The 22,436-nt window shown below is 44.2% G+C and overlaps 1 protein-coding gene across 6 annotated transcripts in view; it reads left to right on the top strand.

Moving 5' to 3' along the window:
- rnf213a (ring finger protein 213a) overlaps positions 1-22,436 on the top strand; it is an 85,466-nt gene that overhangs the window by 16,541 nt on the left and 46,489 nt on the right. For 5 of the 6 annotated variants that reach the window (XR_010461246.1, XM_065010636.1, XM_065010635.1 and 2 more), the window contains 25 exons: positions 4,407-4,590; positions 6,362-6,535; positions 6,809-6,961; positions 7,138-7,757; positions 8,244-8,403; positions 8,635-8,852; positions 8,968-9,105; positions 9,348-9,512; positions 9,684-10,968; positions 11,093-11,274; positions 11,411-11,566; positions 11,668-15,285; positions 15,542-15,666; positions 15,769-15,882; positions 15,974-16,098; positions 16,244-16,366; positions 16,486-16,550; positions 16,998-17,151; positions 17,490-17,631; positions 17,840-18,031; positions 18,330-18,460; positions 19,455-19,612; positions 19,813-20,025; positions 20,464-20,651; positions 20,953-21,073. Coding sequence is in view for 5 of the 6 variants with exons in the window: in XM_065010636.1 (XP_064866708.1) it covers positions 4,407-4,590; positions 6,362-6,535; positions 6,809-6,961; positions 7,138-7,757; positions 8,244-8,403; positions 8,635-8,852; positions 8,968-9,105; positions 9,348-9,512; positions 9,684-10,968; positions 11,093-11,274; positions 11,411-11,566; positions 11,668-15,285; positions 15,542-15,666; positions 15,769-15,882; positions 15,974-16,098; positions 16,244-16,366; positions 16,486-16,550; positions 16,998-17,151; positions 17,490-17,631; positions 17,840-18,031; positions 18,330-18,460; positions 19,455-19,612; positions 19,813-20,025; positions 20,464-20,651; positions 20,953-21,073 (8,904 nt within the window). In the remaining variant the exon portion in view is untranslated. The remainder of the gene's footprint in view (positions 1-4,406; positions 4,591-6,361; positions 6,536-6,808; positions 6,962-7,137; positions 7,758-8,243; positions 8,404-8,634; positions 8,853-8,967; positions 9,106-9,347; positions 9,513-9,683; positions 10,969-11,092; positions 11,275-11,410; positions 11,567-11,667; positions 15,286-15,541; positions 15,667-15,768; positions 15,883-15,973; positions 16,099-16,243; positions 16,367-16,485; positions 16,551-16,997; positions 17,152-17,489; positions 17,632-17,839; positions 18,032-18,329; positions 18,461-19,454; positions 19,613-19,812; positions 20,026-20,463; positions 20,652-20,952; positions 21,074-22,436) is intronic. The other variant, XM_065010637.1, reaches the window with a different exon arrangement.

The raw sequence follows: 22,436 nt of genomic DNA, 5'->3' as shown, positions 1-22,436 counted from the left end.
AAATGCTTCACAGAGTTCAAGTAACAGACATCTCAACATCAACTGTTCAGAGGAGACTGTGTGAATCAGGCCTTCATGGTCGATTTGCTGCAAAGAAACCCCTACTAAAGGACACCAGTAAGAAGAAGAGACTTGCTTGGTCCAAGAAACACGAGTAATGGACATTATTAGACTGGTGCAAATCTGTCCTTCGGTCTGATGAGTCCAAATGTGAGATTTTTGGTTCCAACCGCCGTGTCTTTTTGAGACACAGAGTAGGTGAATGGATGATCTCTGCATGTGTGGTTACCATCATGAGCATGGAGGCGGAGGTGTGGGGGTGCTTTGCTGGTGACACTGTCTGTGATTTATTTAGAATTCAAGGCACACTTAACCAGCATGGCTACCACAGCATTCTGCAGCGATCATTTGTTTTTCAACAGGACAATGACCCAAAACACACCCCCAGGTTGTGTAAGGGCTATTTGACCAAGGAGAGTGATGGAGTGCTGTATCAGATGACCTGGCCTCCACGATCACCCAATCTCAACCCTATTGAGATGGTTTAGGATGAGTTGGACCGCAGAGTGAAGGAAAAGAAGCCAACAAGTGCTCAGCATATGTGGGAACTCCTTCAAGACTGTTGGAAAAGCATTCCAGGAGAAGCTGGTTGAGAGAATGTCAAGAGTGTGCAAAGCTGTCATCAAGGCAAAGGGTGGCTACTTTGAAGAATCTCTACTTTAAAATATATTTTGCTTTGTTTAACACTTTTTTGGTTACTACATGATTCCATATCCAGTTTTGATGTCTTCACTATTATTTTACAATGTAAGAAAGATTTATGAGTAGGTGTGTCCAAACCTTTTATCTTTTATAAGCAGGTATGAGCCCATATTAATCAAATCAAATCAAATCAAATTTTATTTGTCACATACACATGGTTAGCAGATGTTAATGCGAGTGTAGCGAAATGCTTGTGCTTCTAGTTCCGACAATGCAGTGATAACCAACAAGTAATCTAACTAACAATTCTAAAACTACTGTCTTATACACAGTGTAAGGGGATAAAGAATATGTACATAAGGATATATGAGTGAGTGATGGTACAGAGCAGCATACAGTAGATGGTATCGAGTACAGTATATACATATGAGATGAGTATGTAGACAAAGTAAACAAAGTGGCATAGTTAAAGTGGCTAGTGATACATGTATTACATAAGGATGCAGTCGATGATGTAGAGTACAGTATATACGTATGCATATGAGATGAATAATGTAGGGTAAGTAACATTATATAAGGTAGCATTGTTTAAAGTGGCTAGTGATATATTTACATCATTTCCCATCAATTCCCATTATTAAAGTGGCTGGAGTTGGGTCAGTGTCAATGACAGTGTGTTGGCAGCAGCCACTCAATGGTGGCTGTTTAACAGTCTGATAGCCTTGAGATAGAAGCTGTTTTTCAGTCTCTCAGTCCCAGCTTTGATGCACCTGTACTGACCTCGCCTTCTGGATGATAGCGGGGTGAACAGGCAGTGGTTCGGGTGGTTGATGTCCTTGATGATCTTTATGGCCTTCCTGTAACATCGGGTGGTGTAGGTGTCCTGGAGGGCAGGTAGTTTGCCCCCGGTGATGCGTTGTGCAGACCTCACTACCCTCTGGAGAGCCTTACGGTTGAGGGCGGAGCAGTTGCCGTACCAGGCGGTGATACAGCCCGCCAGGATGCTCTCGATTGTGCATCTGTAGAAGTTTGTGAGTGCTTTTGGTGACAAGCCAACTTTCTTCAGCCTCCTGAGGTTGAAGAGGCGCTGCTGAGCCTTCTTCACGACGCTGTCAGTGTGAGTGGACCAATTCAGTTTGTCTGTGATGTGTATGCCGAGGAACTTAAAACTTGCTACCCTCTCCACTACTGTTCCTTCGATGTGGATAGGGGGGTGTTCCCTCACCTCCTCCCTGTAGGCCGTCTCGTCGTTGTTGGTAATCAAGCCTACCACTGTTGTGTCGTCCGCAAACTTGATGATTGAGTTGGAGGCGTGCGTGGCCACGCAGTCGTGGGTGAACAGGGAGTACAGGAGAGGGCTCAGAACGCACCCTTGTGGGGCCCCCGTGTTGAGGATCAGCGGGGAGGAGATGTTGTTGCCTACCCTCACCACCTGGGGGCGGCCCGTCAGGAAGTCCAGTACCCAGTTGCACAGGGCGGGGTCGAGACCCAGGGTCTCGAGCTTGATGACGAGCTTGGAGGGTACTATGGTGTTGAATGCCGAGCTGTAGTCGATGAACAGCATTCTCACATAGGTATTCCTCTTGTCCAGGTGGGTTAGGGCAGTGTGCAGTGTGGTTGAGATTGCATCGTCTGTGGACCTATTTGGGCGGTAAGCAAATTGGAGTGGGTCTAGGGTGTCAGGTAGGGTGGAGGTGATATGGTCCTTGACTAGTCTCTCAAAGCACTTCATGATGACGGAAGTGAGTGCTACGGGCGGTAGTCGTTTAACTCAGTTACCTTAGCTTTCTTGGGAACAGGAACAATGGTGGCCCTCTTGAAGCATGTGGGAACAGCAGACTGGTATAGGGATTGATTGAATATGTCCGTAAACACACCGGCCAGCTGGTCTGCGCATGCTCTGAGGGCGCGGCTGGGGATGCCGTCTGGGCCTGCAGCCTTGCGAGGGTTAACACGTTTAAATGTCTTACTCACCTCGGCTGCAGTGAAGGAGAGACCGCATGTTTTCGTTGCAGGCCGTGTCAGTGGCACTGTATTGTCCTCAAAGCGGGCAAAAAGTGATTTAGTCTGCCTGGGAGCAAGACATCCTGGTCCGTGACTGGGCTGGGTTTCTTCTTGTAGTCCGTGATTGACTGTAGACCCTGCCACATGCCTCTTGTGTCTGAGCCGTTGAATTGAGATTCTACTTTGTCTCTGTACTGACGCTTAGCTTGTTTAATAGCCTTGCGGAGGGAATAGCTGCACTGTTTGTATTCGGTCATGTTGCCAGACACCTTGCCCTGATTAAAAGCAGTGGTTCGCGCTTTCAGTTTCACGCGAATGCTGCCATCAATCCACGGTTTCTGGTTAGGGAATGTTTTTATCGTTGCTATGGGAACGACATCTTCAACGCACGTTCTAATGAACTCGCACACCGAATCAGCGTATTCGTCAATATTTTTATCTGACGCAATACGAAACATGTCCCAGTCCACGTGATGGAAGCAGTCTTGGAGTGTGGAGTCAGCTTGGTCTGACCAGCGTTGGACAGACCTCAGCGTGGGAGCCTCTTGTTTAAGTTTCTGCCTGTAGGCAGGGATCAACAAAATGGAGTCGTGGTCAGCTTTTCCGAAAGGGGGGCGGGGCAGGGCCTTATATGCGTCGCAGAAGTTAGAGTAACAATGATCCAAGGTTTTACCACCCCTGGTTGCGCAATCGATATGCTGATAAAATTTAGGGAGTCTTGTTTTCAGATTAGCTTTGTTAAAATCCCCAGCTACAATGAATGCAGCCTCCGGATAAATGGTTTCCAGTTTGCAAAGAGTTAAATAAAGTTAGTTCAGAGCCATCGATGTGTCTGCTTGGGGGGGATATATACGGCTGTGATTATAATCGAAGAGAATTCTCTTGGAAGATAATGCGGTCTACATTTGATTGTGAGGAATTCTAAATCAGGTGAACAGAAGGATTTGAGTTCCTGTATGTTTCCTTCATCACACCATGTCTCGTTAGTCATGAGGCATACGCCCCCGCTGCTCTTCTTACCAGAAAGATGTTTGTTTCTGTCGGCGCGATGCGTGGAGAAACCCGTTGGCTGCACCGCATCGGATAGCGTCTTCCCAGTAAGCCATGTTTCCGTGAAGCAGAGAACATTGCAGTCTCTGATGTCCCTCTGGAATGCTACCCTTGCTCGGATTTCATCAACCTTGTTGTCAAGAGACTGGACATTGGCAAGAAGAATGCTGGGGAGTGGTGCGCGATGTGCCCTTGTCCGGAGTCTGACCAGAAGACCGCTACGTTTCCCTCTTTTTCGGAGTCGTTTTCTTGGGTCGCTGCATGCGATCCATTCCGTTGTCCTGTTTGTAAGGCAGAACACAGGATCCGCTGATCGTACTGTCGTACTGGTCGTACTGATGGTGAGTTGACGCTGATCTTATATTCAGTAGTTCTTCTCGACTGTATGTAATGAAACCTAAGATGACCTGGGGTACTAATGTAAGAAATAACACGTAAAAAAACAAAAAACTGCATAGTTTCCTAGGAACGCGAAGCGAGGCGGCCATCTCTGTCGGTCAAAGAGTCGGTTAAACTCAACCGCTTCTGAATGAAATGGAAAATAAACCTTGATGAATAAGTTGGCTAAGACATAAACCTAATCTCTTATTTTAGTCATTCATATCCTGTACAAATCTCAATCTCTTCAATGTTTTTTTCTTCTCACACAGAGCAAGTCCGAGGGTAAACTCTTTGACCGGTTGAAGATCAACTATAAGTTTGGCAAACTCATCTCAACCATCATCCAGAAGTCCTGGCCGAGAGATGAGCGTGGTGATTACCACGAAGACGACGACGTGGTCTTTCAACACCTGCTCTCCTGGACAGCCGCCAAGAACATCTTCCAGCTACACGGTACTTCCATCAGTCTATTTACTGTTCTTCCATCGGTCTATTTACTGTTCTTCCATCAGTCTATTTACTGTTCTTCCATCAGTCTATTTACTGTTCTTCCATCAGTCTATTTACTGTTCTTCCATCGGTCTATTTACTGTTCTTCCATCGGTCTATTTACTGTTCTTCCATCAGTCTATTTACTGTTCTTCCATCAGTCTATTTACTGTTCTTCCATCAGTCTATTTACTGTTCTTCCATCAGTCTATTTACTGTTCTTCCATCGGTCTATTTACTGTTCTTCCATCAGTCTATTTACTGTTCTTCCATCAGTCTATTTACTGTTCTTCCATCAGTCTATTTACTGTTCTTCAATCAGTCTATTTACTGTTCTTCCATCAGTCTATTTACTGTTCTTCAATCAGTCTATTTACTGTTCTTCCATCAGTCTATTTACTGTTCTTCCATCAGTCTATTTACTGTTCTTCCATCAGTCTATTTACTGTTCTTCCATCAGTCTATTTACTGTTCTTCCATCAGTCTATTTACTGTTCTTTAATCAGTCTATTTACTGTTCTTCCATCAGTCTATTTACTGTTCTTTAATCAGTCTATTTACTGTTCTTCCATCAGTCTATTTACTGTTCTTTAATCAGTCTATTTACTGTTCTTCCATCAGTCTATTTACTGTTCTTCCATCAGTCTATTTACTGTTCTTCCATCAGTCTATTTACTGTTCTTCCATCGGTCTATTTACTGTTCTTCCATCAGTCTATTTACTGTTCTTCCATCAGTCTATTTACTGTTCTTCCATCAGTCTATTTACTGTTCTTTAATCAGTCTATTTACTGTTCTTCCATCAGTCTATTTACTGTTCTTCCATCAGTCTATTTACTGTTCTTCCATCAGTCTATTTACTGTTCTTCCATCAGTCTATTTACTGTTCTTTAATCAGTTTATTTACTGTTCTTCCATCAGTCTATTTGCTGTACTTCCATCAGTCTATTTACTGTTCTTCCATCAGTCTATTTACTGTTCTTTAATCAGTCTATTTACTGTTCTTCCATCAGTCTATTTACTGTTCTTCCATCAGTCTATTTACTGTTCTTCCATCAGTCTATTTACTGTTCTTCCATCGGTCTATTTACTGTTCTTCCATCAGTCTATTTACTGTTCTTCCATCAGTCTATTTACTGTTCTTTAATCAGTCTATTTACTGTTCTTTAATCAGTCTATTTACTGTTCTTCAATCAGTCTATTTACTGTTCTTCAATCAGTCTATTTACTGTTCTTCCATCAGTCTATTTACTGTTCTTCCATCAGTCTATTTACTGTTCTTCCATCAGTCTATTTACTGTTCTTCCATCAGTCTATTTACTGTTCTTCCATCAGTCTATTTACTGTTCTTCAATCAGTCTATTTACTGTTCTTCCATCAGTCTATTTACTGTTCTTCCATCAGTCTATTTACTGTTCTTCAATCAGTCTATTTACTGTTCTTTAATCAGTCTATTTACCTGTTTTAGTGTATGGTCTGATTTCTTGATGATTTTGGCTGCTGTATGGTCCCGAAAGACTCTCTTCTGGCCGTCTTTGGCCATCACTGTGTCCCAGCCCTGGTGATGTTTTTTTGAGTTCAATTGTATGTGGTGTTTAATAGTTTTTGTGATCTCAATGAGACTTTTCTGGTTTCAAATTGAGAGTCCTGTAACTGTCTCAAGCATTTAACCCATCTTGTTTCAGTATCCAGCTGCTTTTACCCCATATTGTAATGTAAATCATATGTGGTTTTAGGTGCAGATGAAAAGCTGATTGAGCAGCTCTCTGATGAAGCCAGGGACAGGATGGCCATAGCTATCTCGACCTTCACTGCCATCTCCAACCAGCTGGTCCACGGAAACATCCGGATCAAACTGCTCAACTCCGTCTTGGAGAAGAGGGATACTTTCACAGAGCTGCTGAAAATAGGTAATAAAAGGTTGTGTTTTTTAGGGTGGAAAACATCCATTACATGTCCATCTTTTTCAGAAATCCTGGTTGGAAGATTCTTTCCTCTGAGAATTCCTCAACCGGGATAAAACATTTTTTTTTAAGAATACAACTTTTGGAACATTTCCATAATTTTGCAACCCAAGTTCTTTGTTCATATGAAAGGATTTCATAATATTGATAAAGGCTGTAATCTTTTATTAGTCTTAGTGCTGTTTGCTTATGTAATGTGTGTTTTTGATCTAAATGCAGACTGTCTTTCGGAGAATGAGCGCTATAAGGACAGCGCCTCCATGAAAAGGCTGCTAATGTGTAGGCAGGAGGAGGTGAAAGCTGTCTACCATGAGAAGGAGCTGGTGGAAGTCCTGCTTACCATGAGCCGCAAACTACAGGAACATGTCGTAGGTAGGTGTGTTTGTGTGTGTGTATTCAGTCAAAGGTCCACACAAAGCTGCTAAGCAGGTCTGTGTTTGTGAGAAGTCAAATGGGTGAATGAAAGTAAAATCTTTCCAGGGAAGATTGCGTTTGGCCAGTCTGATCAGTGGTCCTAATTGTTTTCATGCTTTATCCCTCTGTTGCAGTTCAATTTGAAGGCTTGGAAGCAAGACTACAGACCAACATCGAAGCAATGACCCTTGATCAATTCATGGAGGTCCATCCATTTGACCAACTCTCTTCACCAACGGCCGGTGTAGTCACCTTCTTCGAACTTGAGGACGACGTGAGAGAGATGGCAGAGGTTCTGCACATATTTAAAGACAGCTACATCTTCAAGTTGTGCTGGGAGAAACAGGCCCGAGACCTTGCCAGAAGAGATGCATATGATGAAGACTATGACCCTGAGGAATCGGTTGACTACTTTGTAGGACCAGTCGAGATACACAGCGATATTTTTCTTCCTTGCTACGCGAAGTACGATAAGATCTACAAATGCCTGAAGAACGGCAGCCTTCGGCTCGAAGAGGTCGATACTCTCTTCAAGGCCTACAGGGGCAAGTACGAAGAGCTGGCGCAGGACTTGGATATCATGTGCAGAAACGACAAGTCGGATAACAAACAGTGGATCCAGAGAAGAGTGCACCAGATTGAGCAGTACCACGAGCTTCACCTGGCTGTGGAGTCTGCTCAGGTCATCATGTTGGTCAAGCAGACACTCAACCTTCAAGGCAACTTCCAAGTCCTGCAGACACTGCTAGAAGTTGTGAGTTGGTGTGAATTGCCGTTTCATTTATTTATCACAGGTTTAAAACAAATGTCATCTTATTTTGTGCACATTCACTGACGTTACTAGCTAGCTAGTTACCTTGGTAATAAACTTATTCTAACCAGCCTGTCCTAAGCTACCGCTCAAACATAGAAAATGTTAGCAAGTTTGCTTTTGCCACTAGGCAACATTGTATCAGCTTTCTAGCCACCACTGTCCTGGCCACCACTGCTGAAAATGACAGTGCTCGTTAAAAGTTGGTTTTACAAATTAATGCTAGCTAGCTAACAAACTGCATCGCGCGGATGTCGCGCTACACTTGAATTTTAAAAGGTAATTTCCGTTTGAGCTGACACCCGTGGCGTTTTTCTGCATGGAACTAAACAGTGTATTAAACCTTTCAGCCAATCAGAACCAAGTATTCAGCCAAGTACTGGTAGAACAAACAATACTCAAACAAATTCTGTATTTCTCTGTTGTCAGACGCATGAGGACTTTAAGAGGGAGCACCTGGATCGTATTGACAATGACCTGATGCAGACAAAGCTGGTTCTGGTGGACATCACAGAGCCCCGCAGACTGTGTCTCCAGGAGCTCGGCCTCAGGAAAAACTTTGTCATCTGGGTTAAAGAGGCTCTTGAAGGTACACGGGGTGATCATCTTTACCTTCAAGAGAGTAACCTGTCAGTAATCAGTCACTAACTGTATCTATTGAAAATAGACAGTCATGTTTTGTGTAGTTATATTTCATGTGATTATCATGAGGTCTCATGTTATTTGTTATACTGTATCTGAACTGCTTGTCTGCACAATTACCCATTGTGGGATAAATGTAGTGCTATTGGATTAATCAGTCTGTTGTGCTCCATTCCAGATATCAACGAGCTTAAAGTGTTTGTTGACCTGGCTTCCATCTCTGCTGGGGAGAATGACCTCGACGTGGACCGCGTGGCCTGCTTCCATGATGCTGTCCTGGGTTACTCTCCGATGCTGTACGAATTGAAGCCAGACTCCGGTTTCCAGGCCTTCAAGGAGGTGCTGAAGAAGCTGTGGAGGGCATTGGACAATGACAACAACCTCCCAAAGAAGCTGGTGAGGACGTTTTATGATATTTAATTTACTTTCAACCTACCTTAAATAAGCCAAAACTTCAAAAAGATCCCTTTAAAAGTGGAAAACTACCTGACTGTGAATGTCCTTATTGCAGCGTGACACAGCACGCCACCTGGAGTGGTTGAAGACTGTGAAGGACAGCCATGGATCTGTGGAACTATCCTCTCTCTCCTTAGCATCAGCCATCAACAGTAAAGGAATCTACATCATCAGTGCCCAGAACCAAAAGAAGGTAGGCCTGAACAACAATCCATAGAATATACAGTTGTTAGTTTCAACCATCTTTACAATTATCATCTGTTACTCATGTTCATTTTAGCCAGAACTTTGTTCCAACTGCTTACCGACACTTTGAAGTTTGGTTAAAACGTTTACCACTCCAGTGTTTAGAATGATACTTCAGTGGAGTAGAATATTTTTCATAGTTCTACAGTGCCATGCTTCAGCATCGTTTTTGTCTTTTTGTCCTTCCAGTTGAGCCTGGACACGGCCCTGAAACTGCAGATCCCAGAGGAGCACGACGAGGGCCATGAGATGCGCCGTTACTCCCTGGAGGACCTGAGGGAACTGCAGAACAAACTCATGCTCATGTCTGGGAAAGGGGACCAGGGCCAGTGTGAGGTGGACCAGTTTGCAGAGGTACTGTACTATTTTTCTTTCTTTAATTTAACCTTTTATTTAACCATGCATGTCAGTTAAGGTTGAAGCCTCTTCTTCAGGGTGAGCTTGGTAGTCATATAGTTATAGAAGAGAGGAGCATTTGGTATGGGATGTTATAAACAAGGATTCACTTGGTGTTCTTTTCCTCAGGTTTTCGCCAGTGTCCAGAGGCTAGCTGTGGCATTCATTGCCCTGTTCACGGCAGGGAACCCCCTGTTCAGACACTGGGAGGCCAACATCAACTGTAGTTCCCTCAGCCAAGACGCCGGCATCATCATGGACTTCAACCTTGGCAGCGTTGTCAGTGTGATTATGGTGGAGGGCAGCATCGTGGAGCAGCTTCCTGAGCTGTGCAGGAAGATGGAGAAGTGTCTGAAGTACTGGAACGACTTCATGGACAAACAGAGATCCAACAATTACTATCTGAATTACTACACCGCCGAGCAGATTGTGTACCTGTGCAGTAAGCTGACTCAGCAGAATGTGTCGAATTTGGAGGACCAAGTTCTCATGATGCTCTCCTTTGTCAAACCCAACTGCACAGCTTCCGATCTTAGGCAAACCTGGCACACACTGCAATACGAGATCCTCACTAACCCACCTGTGCAAAATGAGGACATTGACTTCCAGACTTTTGTTGAGGTACCGAGCGGTGTACAGGGAGGTCTGGATTTCATTGGAGAGTTGAATCTCTCTTCAGACAATCTTCCAAGTCTTGTGGAGCACATTAGCGGCTCAGGAAAGTTGGACTTGATGTGGAACGCCTACATGAGAGACATGAATTCTTTCCTCCAAGACACTCTCGACGTCCGAAGCTTAGGAAAACTGCTAGAAATTCTGGCCAACATAGGTGATGAGAATGAAGGAGACATGACTGATGAGAAGAAATACAAAAGCATTGAAAGATTGATGCCCAAGGGCCTGGCTATCGGAAGTCCAAACCTCATAGTTTCCCCACACGACGAGATCCTGACGTCTTGCATCTCCATTTACATGAGCAGCAAACACGAGCCACTGCCCACATATGATGAGGTCCTACTGTGCAACTCCTCCACGCCTTACGAGCAGGTGGAGCTGTTCCTCAGACGCTGCCTCACTGCCGGCTACAGAGGAGAGAAGATTTACACCATGCTCTACGGCGATCAGCTTAGCTACGAAGTCAGCTCCAAGGTGGAGAGCTTTTTCCAGCGAATTAAAATGCAGAGCAGGAAGGACTACAGGCTCGTGATCATCTGCAGCTCGGACAGAGAGCATGCCTACCTTCCCTCAGCCTTCAGCCAGTACAGGTTACACATGGTGCCCCAGGAACCCCTGAGCAGCATCCAGAGGTACCTCAACAAACACTACACGGTCCCGTCAGATCAGAGCAGTGCTGCTGCTGTGTTCAAGGACAGGATGTTTGTTGGAGTTGTGTCGTCCAGTAGAGCTGGAGTTGGTGAGTATATTTGGCCTTCAGTTTATGTAAACTCCTGTGTTGATCATTGAATTGGTGGTTTGATATATCCTACTTATCCGCTGGATTTATGCTTAAAATAATGACATGTTCTTCACACTTTCAGGTAAGTCCCTTTACATCAAGAGGCTGTATGAAAAACTGAAACACTCCACCAAGAAGCCGTCACTGCTGAAATGCATCCGCTTGATCGAGCCAAGGGTTGATGAGAATGTTATTCTTCAGTCTCTGCTGAATACCCCGAAGTCGAAAGAGCTCATCATCTTCCACTTCGATGTCACATCTTCGGTAAATATACTGTAGCCTATTGGTCATTATAATTTGTTTAGTGATAGTTTAACTATTTTTTGATAGAATGTTTACCAATTAGATTCATTTAGTGATATTTGGATTAAATTATTTTTTAAACATGTTTTATCAACAGGTGCGGAAAGGCCTCTATGAGTTTCTCTTTAAACTGTTGGTCTTGGGATATTTGATGGATTCTGAGGGAAGGATGTGGAAATGCAGCAACAAACAGCTTTATGTCATTGAGATCCTACAGTCAACAGTAAACTTGCCCAGAAATGGCCCAAGAACGGTAAATATTTAGTCTCTTGGTGTTAAATCCCATACATTTTCATTGTGATAAGAGAAAAAGAACACTCACACTTTCGTTCCTCACACTTTATTTATATACAGAATGCACGTGCCAACTCCACATTCCTGGATGTGTTCCCAAATGTCTTCTGCCGCCCACCAAAAGAGGTTCTAGATCTGGAAATGAGGATGCGGGAGGACCCCTCCTTTGTAAAGCTTGAAGACCCATTCATGGATGACAAAGAGTTCAGGAGTGAAGCATACCAACGACCCTACCAGTATCTGACCCGTTTCCATAATCAAATCGACCTGGACACCTTCATGTACAATGGGGTGGAAGGCACCTATGTAGAATGTCTGCAGATGCTCTTTATGTTCTGTGGCATAATGGACCCATCGTGGGCCGAGTTAAGGAATTTCGCATGGTTCCTAAACCTTCAACTACGAGACTGTGAGACGTCAGTCTTTTGTGATGCCTCTTTCACCGGGGACACCCTCCAGGGATTCAAGAACTTTGTGGTGGACTTCATGATTCTGATGGCCAAGGACTTTGCCACACCGTCCCTCAGCATCTCTGACCAGAGCCCCGGGAGGCAGCAAATGGACCTGACTGGGGTCAGCGATGAAGACTTGGCACCCTTCCGGATCAGGAAGAGATGGGAGTCAGAACCACATCCGTACATATTCTTCAACGATGACCATGTGTCCATGACCTTCATTGGCTTCCATCTTCAGCCCAACGAACAGAACTCTGTTGATGCCATCGATCCAGCCACAAGAAGGGTGATCAAAAGAGACATCATGACCAGAGAGCTGTATGAGGGTCTAAAGCTACAGAGAGTCCCTTTCAATATCGACTTTGACCAACTGCCCAGAGGGGAGAAGATTGAACGCCTTTGCAATGTCTTGGGAATCCAGTGGCCTCTTGATCCTGATGAAACGTATGAGCTCACCACTGACAATATACTGAAGATGCTGGCCATCCACATGCGTTTCAGGTGTGGCATCCCAGTCATCATCATGGGGGAGACAGGCTGTGGGAAGACAAGGCTCATTAAATTCCTATGTGAGCTTAGGAGGAGCGGAGTGGCCACGGAAAACATGAAGCTAGTCAAAGTTCATGGTGGAACCAGCTCAGACATGATCTACGCCAAAATCCGGGAAGCAGAAGCCATTGCGTTCACCAACAAACAAGACTACAACTTTGACTCTGTCCTCTTCTTTGACGAAGCCAACACCACGGAAGCCATCAGCAGTATCAAGGAAGTCCTCTGTGATAATACAGTGGAGGGAGAGTGTTTGGTGCCCCATTGCGGCTTGCAGATCATCGCCGCATGCAACCCTTACAGAAAACACACTGACGAGATGATTCAGAGGTTGGAATCTGCTGGACTTGGATATCGAGTCCGAGCTGAAGAGACTGATGAGAAGCTGGGCTCCATCCCTCTCCGCCAGTTGGTGTACAGAGTCCAGGCCTTGCCCCCCAGCATGATACCTCTGGTGTGGGACTTTGGCCAGCTCAATGATCACACTGAAAAAATGTACATCCAGCAGATTGTCCAGAGGGTGGTTGAGACCAACACAATTGATATAGTATACACCAGGTTGATCGCGGATGTCCTGTCTGCTTCGCAGAGGTACATGCGGACAAGGAAAGACGAATGTAGCTTCGTAAGTCTGAGGGATGTAGAACGTTGCATGCAAGCCTTTGTGTGGTTCTACAAAAACCATGCAATGCTGCTTGCTGAGCTAAATCAGTATCAGAGAAATCAAAACGCAGAGAGGAGTGAGAGGAACCAGAGGGAGCCAGAAGCAAGAGACCCAGTCTTGTGGTCTGTAGTGATGGCTCTGGGAATATGCTACCATGCCTGTTTGGAAAACAAGGACAAGTACAGACAGAGAATCTGCAAATACCTCACTGAAACCTACACCCCATTCAAAGTGATGCAGGAGATCTCCCTCATGCAGGATCTCCTTCTGAGCGGAGTGCCCTTGGGCGAAACTATTGCACGAAACAACGCTCTGAAAGAGAATGTCTTCATGATGGTGGTCTGTATAGAGCTGAGAATCCCCCTCTTCTTGGTGGGGAAACCTGGGAGTTCAAAATCTCTGTCTAAAACCTTGGTGGCAGACGCCATGCAGGGCCAAGCCGCACACTCTGACCTCTACAAAAGGCTTAAGCAGATACACCTGGTGTCCTTCCAGTGCAGCCCTCACTCCACACCGGAGGGCATCATCAACACATTCAAGCAATGTGGTCGCTTCCAGGAGGGGAAGAACCTGAAGGAGTATATATCTGTGGTGGTGCTGGATGAGATTGGCTTGGCTGAGGATTCTCCCAAAATGCCCCTGAAAACCCTCCATCCTCTGCTAGAAGAGGGATGCATCGATGATGAGCCGCTACCGCACAAAAAGGTTGGATTCATCGGCATCTCCAACTGGGCTTTGGATCCTGCGAAGATGAATAGAGGCATTTTCGTCTCACGTTGCGACCCCGACGAGAAAGAGCTGATTGAGAGCGCTAAAGGCATATGCTCGTCTGACACTATGATTTTGGAGAAGGTCAGGGATTTCTTCCAACCCTTTGCCAGGGCCTACCTAAACATCTGCCGTAAACAAGGGAAAGGTTTCTTTGGTTTGCGTGACTACTACAGCTTGATCAAGATGGTTTTCGCAGTGACCAAGGCTTCCGAACAGAGGCCTAGTGCAGAGAAGATTGTGGAGGCGGTCCTCAGGAACTTCAGTGGCAGGGACGACGTGGATGCAGTCACAGTCTTCACCCAAAGGCTCCAGAAGATACAGATCAACCTGAATCTGGAGAGCATCAGCACCATCGATCTTGTCAGACAAAACATTTCTGCGATTGGCCAGGAGGATGAGTGCCGCTACTTGCTAGTTCTGACCAAGAACTATGCAGCACTACAGATCCTGCAGCAGACTTTCTTCTCCGAGAGCTGCCAGCCAGAGATTATCTTCGGGTCTAGCTTCCCCAAAGACCAAGAGTACACCCAGATCTGCCGCAACATCAACCGAGTCAAGATCTGCATGGAAACCGGTCGAACCGTCGTGCTCCTGAACTTGCAGAACCTCTACGAAAGTCTCTACGATGCTCTGAACCAGTACTACGTCTGCTTGGGAGGACAGAAGTACGTGGACCTGGGACTGGGGACACATCGTGTCAAATGCAGAGTACACAAAGACTTCAGGCTCATTGTCATTGAGGAGAAAGAGGTGGTCTACAAACAGTTTCCAATCCCTCTCATCAACAGGCTTGAGAAGCACTATCTGGACATCCATACAGTTCTCAAGGAGGAACAAAGAGCAGTTGTTGTGGAGTTGGAGAAATGGGTTGGGCAGTTTGTGGCCCTCAATAACCAACACACCATGGCCCCCCAGACATACAAGTACCTACCTCCTGACGTTTTCATTGGCTACCATTCCGACACGTGTGCTTCGGTGGTCCTCCAAATGACAGAGAAGCAAAGGGGAGAGACGGACATTTCCGACCCCCAAAGAAGAGTCCTGGACGAGGCCAAACTGATCCTTCTGAACTGTGCCACTCCAGACTCGGTGGTTCGGCTGGACTGCACTGTTCTCCCCAGGGTGGAGAGTGAACATCTGGCCAGGATCTACTTTGAGGACCAGAAGCACAGCTCTTTGGCCGACTTCATCTTCTCTCACACTCAACAGGACGAGCAGTGCCATTCCTCCTTCACAGAGGTAACAATTTGTTATATATATATATATATATATATATATATATATTTTAATTACCACAATCAAATGTAGGCTTTCAATATTCCAATAATTCTTAGTTTTTTCAGAAATCTTGATTGGGGGATTCCCGTAATCAGGAGGGAATTCTCCAACCAGCATTTCTGAAAACTCTGGCAACTTTGGGACATGACATTATATAACTCTTATTAAACGTTTGTTTATATAGTCCTATTTTTATTTTATTTTTTTACTTTCCAAGGTGACTACCTTTTCCAGACTTTTAACAGCATCAGATGTTGGACCACTGGAAGAGGTCGTGAACAATGTCGAGCTTCTCTCTCTTCAGCAGTTTGACACTGAGCACTCCTTCCTCAAGAAGATCAGGTTTGACACCTCTTAGTTCATCCTCATCATGCTTTATTGATTGTCCATTAGCCGTTGAGTTGAAACCTTTTGGTCAGGTTGAAAACATTGCTCTCTTCTTAGTCATTTCCTCACATCTGGAAATGGGAGAGAGAATACATCTGGCAACAAAATACTGATCATTCAGTCAGATTTTGATGAAGCGTCGCACAGTGCAAATCTCATTGCCTCCGCCAAGTAAGTGAAGTCTGGAATACATGTCATTAAATAAATACATTTAAAAAAACAACATCTGATTATATCTAATCATTTATCTAATTCATTTCAGATATTCTGCCATCAATGAAATCAACAAATCAAGACAAGTGGAGATGGGAGGCAAGGTCTTCGTCTACTTCATCACTAAATTGCCAAGAATGGAAGGAGGGACATCCTATGTTGGATTTCATGGAGGTGAAGTTATCGTTGGTTCAAACATTTTACAACTTTAGATCATGTTGAAATGGGATACGTGCTCAAAAGATCATCTGAGATTGAAAACTTTTGTAAAAAAAAAAAAACCTTTATGAAGTTATTCTTTTTTCGAAATCCAATATAGATCCCTGGAGGTCGGTTCATATTGATGACCTCAGAAGATCGAAAGATATTGTGTCAGATATCAAAGCCTTGAGAAACCTTACCATCAGTCAACTGTTTGAGGAGAAAAAGGATGAGCCTGAAGGTGAATGACCTTTAAGACTCGTATTGATGATCATGACAAAATGTCTTCGTACTGATACACTTCTTCAGAAAAAATGACCTGTTGACATAGTTAAAAGAGCCTTGTATGTTTATGCACAGCGATGGAGGTAGATGATATGTACACTGAGACAGAGCAACAGGAATTGGAACATGAAGACCAAACAGTGAGTTTTACACCATTACTTACCCGCCAGTGTTGTGATTGGCTGTGATATTTGTCTATTGATTTCTCTTCGCCAGAGGGGCATCCGTTGTCAAAATGGGATTGCCGTTCTGACTTCGTGGCTGTGTTATTTAGTGCAAATCGCAAATGTAATTTCCTGGTTGCTAAAATTCCACACTCAATTTCAGTTTGTGACAAAACAAAGCACTGAAATTGCACAAACAGTAGAAATCATCATAGTTTTGGTTGAAAGGTATTTGGCATTCTGTATGATGGACTTCCTCTTGTAAAAATTACAGTAATACTGCAAAAATGCAAAACAATCCTGTTTGTAGCACCATTTAAATATCATGTGTACATAACCCGTGTTGTTTAACTGTAAACAAACCATGTTGTTTTGGAACACCTTCCTCGTGTTTCATGTGTCTTGACCATGTTCCTACTGCAGAGCTGGGGGAGTGTTGTGGACACCACGGCGCTGGTACGTAGCTGTGTGCAGAGCGCAGTGGGCATGCTCAGAGACCAGCTGGAGGGCGGAGTCCGTAGTACCAGGAGAGTGGAGATCCTGCTCACACTCCTGACTGACAACCAACAAATAAGAGGTAGGATAACTACTATAGTACTAATTGTTTATTTTTAGATTTTTAAAGCGACTTGGAGATTCTTCTTGTAGTAATAAGTGCTATATAAAATAAATCTGTTATTATTGCTGTTTTAGGCCAATTCTTAATAACTGTTTACCCATTGGCGTGCTAAATCTAAGCAGTAGTACGTGCCAGTGCCGGAGAAGTTTGAAAATTGAGAGACTCTACAAGCGATCTCCATACTTCTCTGGCATTACCATATCCAAGCTTGCATGGATACAGCACAACAATGGGTCATCATTGACATGCATTCCATTCTCAATGATAATACTCAGACTATGAATGTTCTTGAACAGCTGAATTTCTGAGGACCGTGAAGAGACGTCTTCACTCGTTGCTGTCGACCCATGATGACAACACGCTCAAACTGTCCTCAAATAACTGGGTCATCAAGGAGGCGTCCAACATTGACGCACTGCAGGAAGGAGGGACATTCAGGTGAGTGACCACTATGATTTCAAAACCTCTTATGCCAGTACAAATCCTCATTGTAAATTCAAAGGGACTTTAAAGATAACTTTTTTTAACTAACTCTTTAAAAGGGACATAAGATATTTTTGATTGGCCAAATAACCATACATTTAGCCTTGTACCATATTGCCCATAAACGGCTCTACTAAACTGATTTTCTACTTTTTTGTACCAGACACACCCTATGGAAAAGGGTGCAGGCTGTGGTTATTCCCTTCTTGGCCCAGCTGGTCTCTGTCATCGACCGCGACCGCAACCTGGACATTCTGCAGGACTCCAACTCTGGAGAGGCGGTTAAGAAACTCTGGTTGGACATCTTTGGGAACGACAAACTACTCGAGGTTCCCTACACAAAACTGGACCGCAAGTAAGTACTGTACTGTCACAGCAATGGTTATGTTGTTGGACTAGAGAGCATAGAAATAAAATGACAAGAACAGCCATTTCTAATCAAGTTGTTGTTCTACAATGGGTGGACCGGCGGCCATATTGAGTATTCCAGTCAAATTACCATGGTCTGAGGGGCTTTGTCCCTTCTAGTAATTATATTTCTGTGTTCAAGACTAGAGATGCTGTCTTCTGTCAGCTCTGATTCTAGAATGTCAGTGAATCAACAACTCCCTCTCTCTTGCCACTCTATATTAACCCCTCCCTTCCTGTCCCAGTTCAGAGTCAAAGACCATCCTGGTCCAGAACTACATTGGGCTGGACAAGAACATCGGCTGTATCATGCCCTTCAGCTGGAGGATCAGGGACTACCTGGATGAACTCTGGGTCCATGCTCTCCAGCATGAAGGTAGTGGGTTATGACAATACCTCATACATCTAATTTATATGTCAGGGATTATCAAATCAAATCACATTTTATTTGTCACATACACATGGTTAGCAGATGTTAGTGCGAGTGTAGCGAAATGCTTGTGCTTCTAGTTCCGACAATGCAGTAATAACCAACAAGTAATCTAGCTAACAATTCCAAAACTACTACCTAATAGACACAAGTGTAAGGGGATAAAGAATATGTACATAAAGATATATGAATGAGTGATGGTACAGAGCGGCATAGGCAAGATACAGTAGATGGTATTGAGTGCAGTATATACATATGAGATGAGTATGTAAACAAAGTGGCATAGTTAAAGTGGCTAGTGATACATGTATTACATAAGGATGCAGTAGATGATATAGAGTACAGTATATACGTATACATATGAGATGAATAATGTAGGGTATGTAAACATTATATTAGGTAGCATTGTTTAAAGTGGATCATCAACTAGATTCAGCCGAGGGCCCATTTTCTTTTTTTGTTGGGGGGCCGGAACATAATTACAAATAATTTGTAGACTGCAAGAAGTCCAAACAGATATTTTTGACAAAAACATAATCATTTCAAACCTTGCTTACATTTGTATACAATCACGTCTCTCTCTGTTATGCGTGGGAAGGCTTTGGAACAGATTTCTTCCATTTAAATCACTTGGAGCTGATTTCCTGGTGTTTTTACAGTCTTATGTCCAACAACGAAAATAAAAAAGTATTCTATTTTTTTATCAGAAAACCTTAATGCCTCCAGTTTGGGAACCCTGTTATGTTGTAGCCAGGGGTTGTATTGGAGGATCGTTAATTTATTTAGTGAATAGGGCATTACGTTTTGACCAACGTTCAGCTACATCCCTGGTTGTAGTCTATGTGTTGTGTTCAATAATTCTTCAGTACTAGGTCTCTATCTAGGAATGATGTTATTTTCTCTTCATTTAACCTAGTCATGGTGTTTCTTGGATGTTCAGGTCACACTCAAGGCCAGTTTGAGGAGTTCTTTAGGAAGACCCCACTGGGCCGCTACATCTCAGAGGCAGACCCAGAGATGCAGGCTGAGTTCTTCCACAGGTACCTGCAGGATTTCATCTCCATGACCATGAATGTGACCTGTCAGGAGGATCTGCAGGTAATGAGTTTCATTGTTTTACTTTCAACATTTATAAAAAGATGTCATTAGTCTGTTTTTATGGATCCCAGCAATCATTGGAAAACATGGATGTCTGTTTCTGACTGGCCTAAATAAAGATGAATTGAATTGTTATTTCAAGGTGTTAATTATTAGTTTGTGTGTGTGTACACATCCATACATCCTAACCAATCTTCCAGCTCCTTTGCGGTGCCTTGACCTGTTGTGTGAACGAGCTGCGGCTGCGTCACGATGACGTCATGGGGAAGGAAGTGACCTCGCTGCCCTGGGTCCACGCTGCCTACCATGAGTTTAAGAACCGCCTGCAGAACCTGTCCAGGATGATCAGCATGGAGCCCCAGTTGGCCCAGGTCCTCCGGGGGAACACGCATGCCAGAGAGGGGGATGAACTGGTCAGTATTACTGGGAAGCTCCACTGGGGCGTTGGGAAAACACTATGTTCTATACCAGCTGCACTGGAGTCCGAACTGTGGGCCAGCGCAAGCAGAGCGCGAGGCTTCTAGGTGTGAAGATCTTGAAATTAAAACGAGGAGCAGCACACAATATTTGTGTTTTCGCTCCAGCGTAGGGGAGATGCTTGCTGTAATATCACTCCTTTATGCTGTGTGGCTTGTGTTGTATTGGCACGAATACTTGTGTTCATATAAAACATTTTCAGGAACAAGGACATCTTAAGTATATTCCTCTGCATTGTGTCATTTTGCATTGACCATAGCCTTGTGTGCCTGGCATCTATGTTCTCCTCTGCCAGGATGCAGAGCCAATGTGATAATGCAATGTCTAGCTACATGAGACTGCGTTACCCCTCAAAGCATGCGTTAACTCCCCAGGTGCTGGACGTGTATGCGGCCGTGGCCTGTGTAGAGTACCTGGAGCCCCAGGCTCTGGACACAGACGGCCAGCGGCTGGTCTGGCTCAGACAGGTCAAGAGGCTCCAGGTTCCCATCGAGCTGGTCTGCTCCGAGGAGAATCTGAGACACTATAAGGACAGGAGCGTGGCCATGGTCCACAGAGTTCAGTGAGTTAACAGGGATTCTATTCAATCTCAATGACAGGAACTTGAATGTCAAGGTTGACACAGTGACATTGACATGGCCAGTATATAAACTGACTCTATTTATCAACTGTTATTTTTTGTTTGTTGCATTGTCCCTTCAAAAGTACCTTTATTTAATTTTGATTAAAAAAAATTTAAAAGTGTAAAGCTGTCCAGTCATCTGAAGGGCAGTTTTGTATTATTTGGTAGCTGCTAAAACTTTAGAACAACAGAATGCCAGTTGTATTTTTTTTGTGACTTGTTTTTTCCATGGTTTCTGTAGGAATGGGTGGAACCGCGTCGTCACCCTGTCTCTGTTTGTGGAGCACATGTTACTGGGCATTGAGGCGGTGGAGAAGAAGCTGAAGCCTCTGGTCTTGGAGCACACCAGAGGGTTGTGCCAGGTCAGTGTGGTCTGGGGTCATATCTATAGGAATGCTGATGTCAATTGAGAATCTCCATCAAAAATGATTTAAATCCAGGATTGGGTTTAATCTGTGTCTGGGAAACCTCCTTTTAGTGTATGTATAGTACTGTATAGTGGCGCAGCGGTCAAAGGCACTGCATCTCCGTGCTAGAGGCTTCACTACAGACATCCTGGTTCGAATCCAGGCTGTATCACAACCGGCAGTGATTGGGAGTCCCATAGGGCGGCGCACAATTGGCCCAGGTTTGACCAGTGTAGGCCGTCATTATAAATAAGAATTTGTTCTTAACTGACTTGCCTAGTTAAATAAAATGGTGCCCTTCAGTGGTCTATTTTAGTCAGTGTAACAGGTAACCACACCACTCCTCTGATTTGCCTGGGCTAATATCAGAATAATATACTGAACTAAAATATAAATGCAATATGCAACAATTTCAAAGATTTTACTGAGTTTCAGTTCACATAAGGAAATCTCTCTATTGAAATAAATTCATTTCATCTATGGATTTCACATGACTGGGAATACAGATATGAATCTCTTGATCACAGACACCGTAAAAAAATGTGGGGATCAGAAAACCAGTCAGTATCTGGTGTGACCACCATTTGCCTCATGCAGTGAGACATCTTCTTTGCATAGAGTTGATCAGGCTGTTGATTGTGGAATGTTGTCCCACTCCTCTTCAATGACTGTGTGAAATTGCTGGATATTGGCCAGAACTTGAACACGCTGTTGTACCCGTTGATCCAGAGCATCTCAAACATGCTCAATGGGTGACGCTGTTGTACCCATTGATCCAGAGCATCTCAAACATGCTCAATGGGTGACGCTGTTGTACCCGTTGATCCAGAGCATCTCAAACATGCTCAATGGGTGACGCTGTTGTACCCGTTGATCCAGAGCATCTCAAACATGCTCAATGGGTGACGCTGTTGTACCCGTTGATCCAGAGCATCTCAAACATGCTCAATGGGTGACGCTGTTGTACCCGTTGATCCAGAGCATCTCAAACATGCTCAATGGGTGACATGTCTGGTGATTATGCAGGCCATGGAATAAATGGGACATTTTCAGCTTCCAGGAATTGTGTGCAGATCCTTATGACATGGGGCTGTGCACTATCATGCTGAAACATGAGGTGATGGCGGCGGATGAATGGCATGACAATGGGCCTCAGGATCTCGTCACGGTATCTCTGTACATTGAAATTGCCATTGATAAAATGCAATTGTGTACATTGTCCGTAGCTTATGCCTTTTTAAAGGGGTGGATCTGCTTAATATTGAGGAAAGAATATTGGTTCCATCAATGTAATTGTCTGCATCATTTCCAATCCCCC

This window comes from Oncorhynchus nerka, linkage group LG26, assembly GCF_034236695.1.
Source record: "Oncorhynchus nerka isolate Pitt River linkage group LG26, Oner_Uvic_2.0, whole genome shotgun sequence".
NCBI classification, from domain to species: domain Eukaryota; kingdom Metazoa; phylum Chordata; class Actinopteri; order Salmoniformes; family Salmonidae; genus Oncorhynchus; species Oncorhynchus nerka.
Note: the sequence above shows the minus strand (reverse complement) of the source record. Positions and strands in the feature narration are given on the sequence as shown.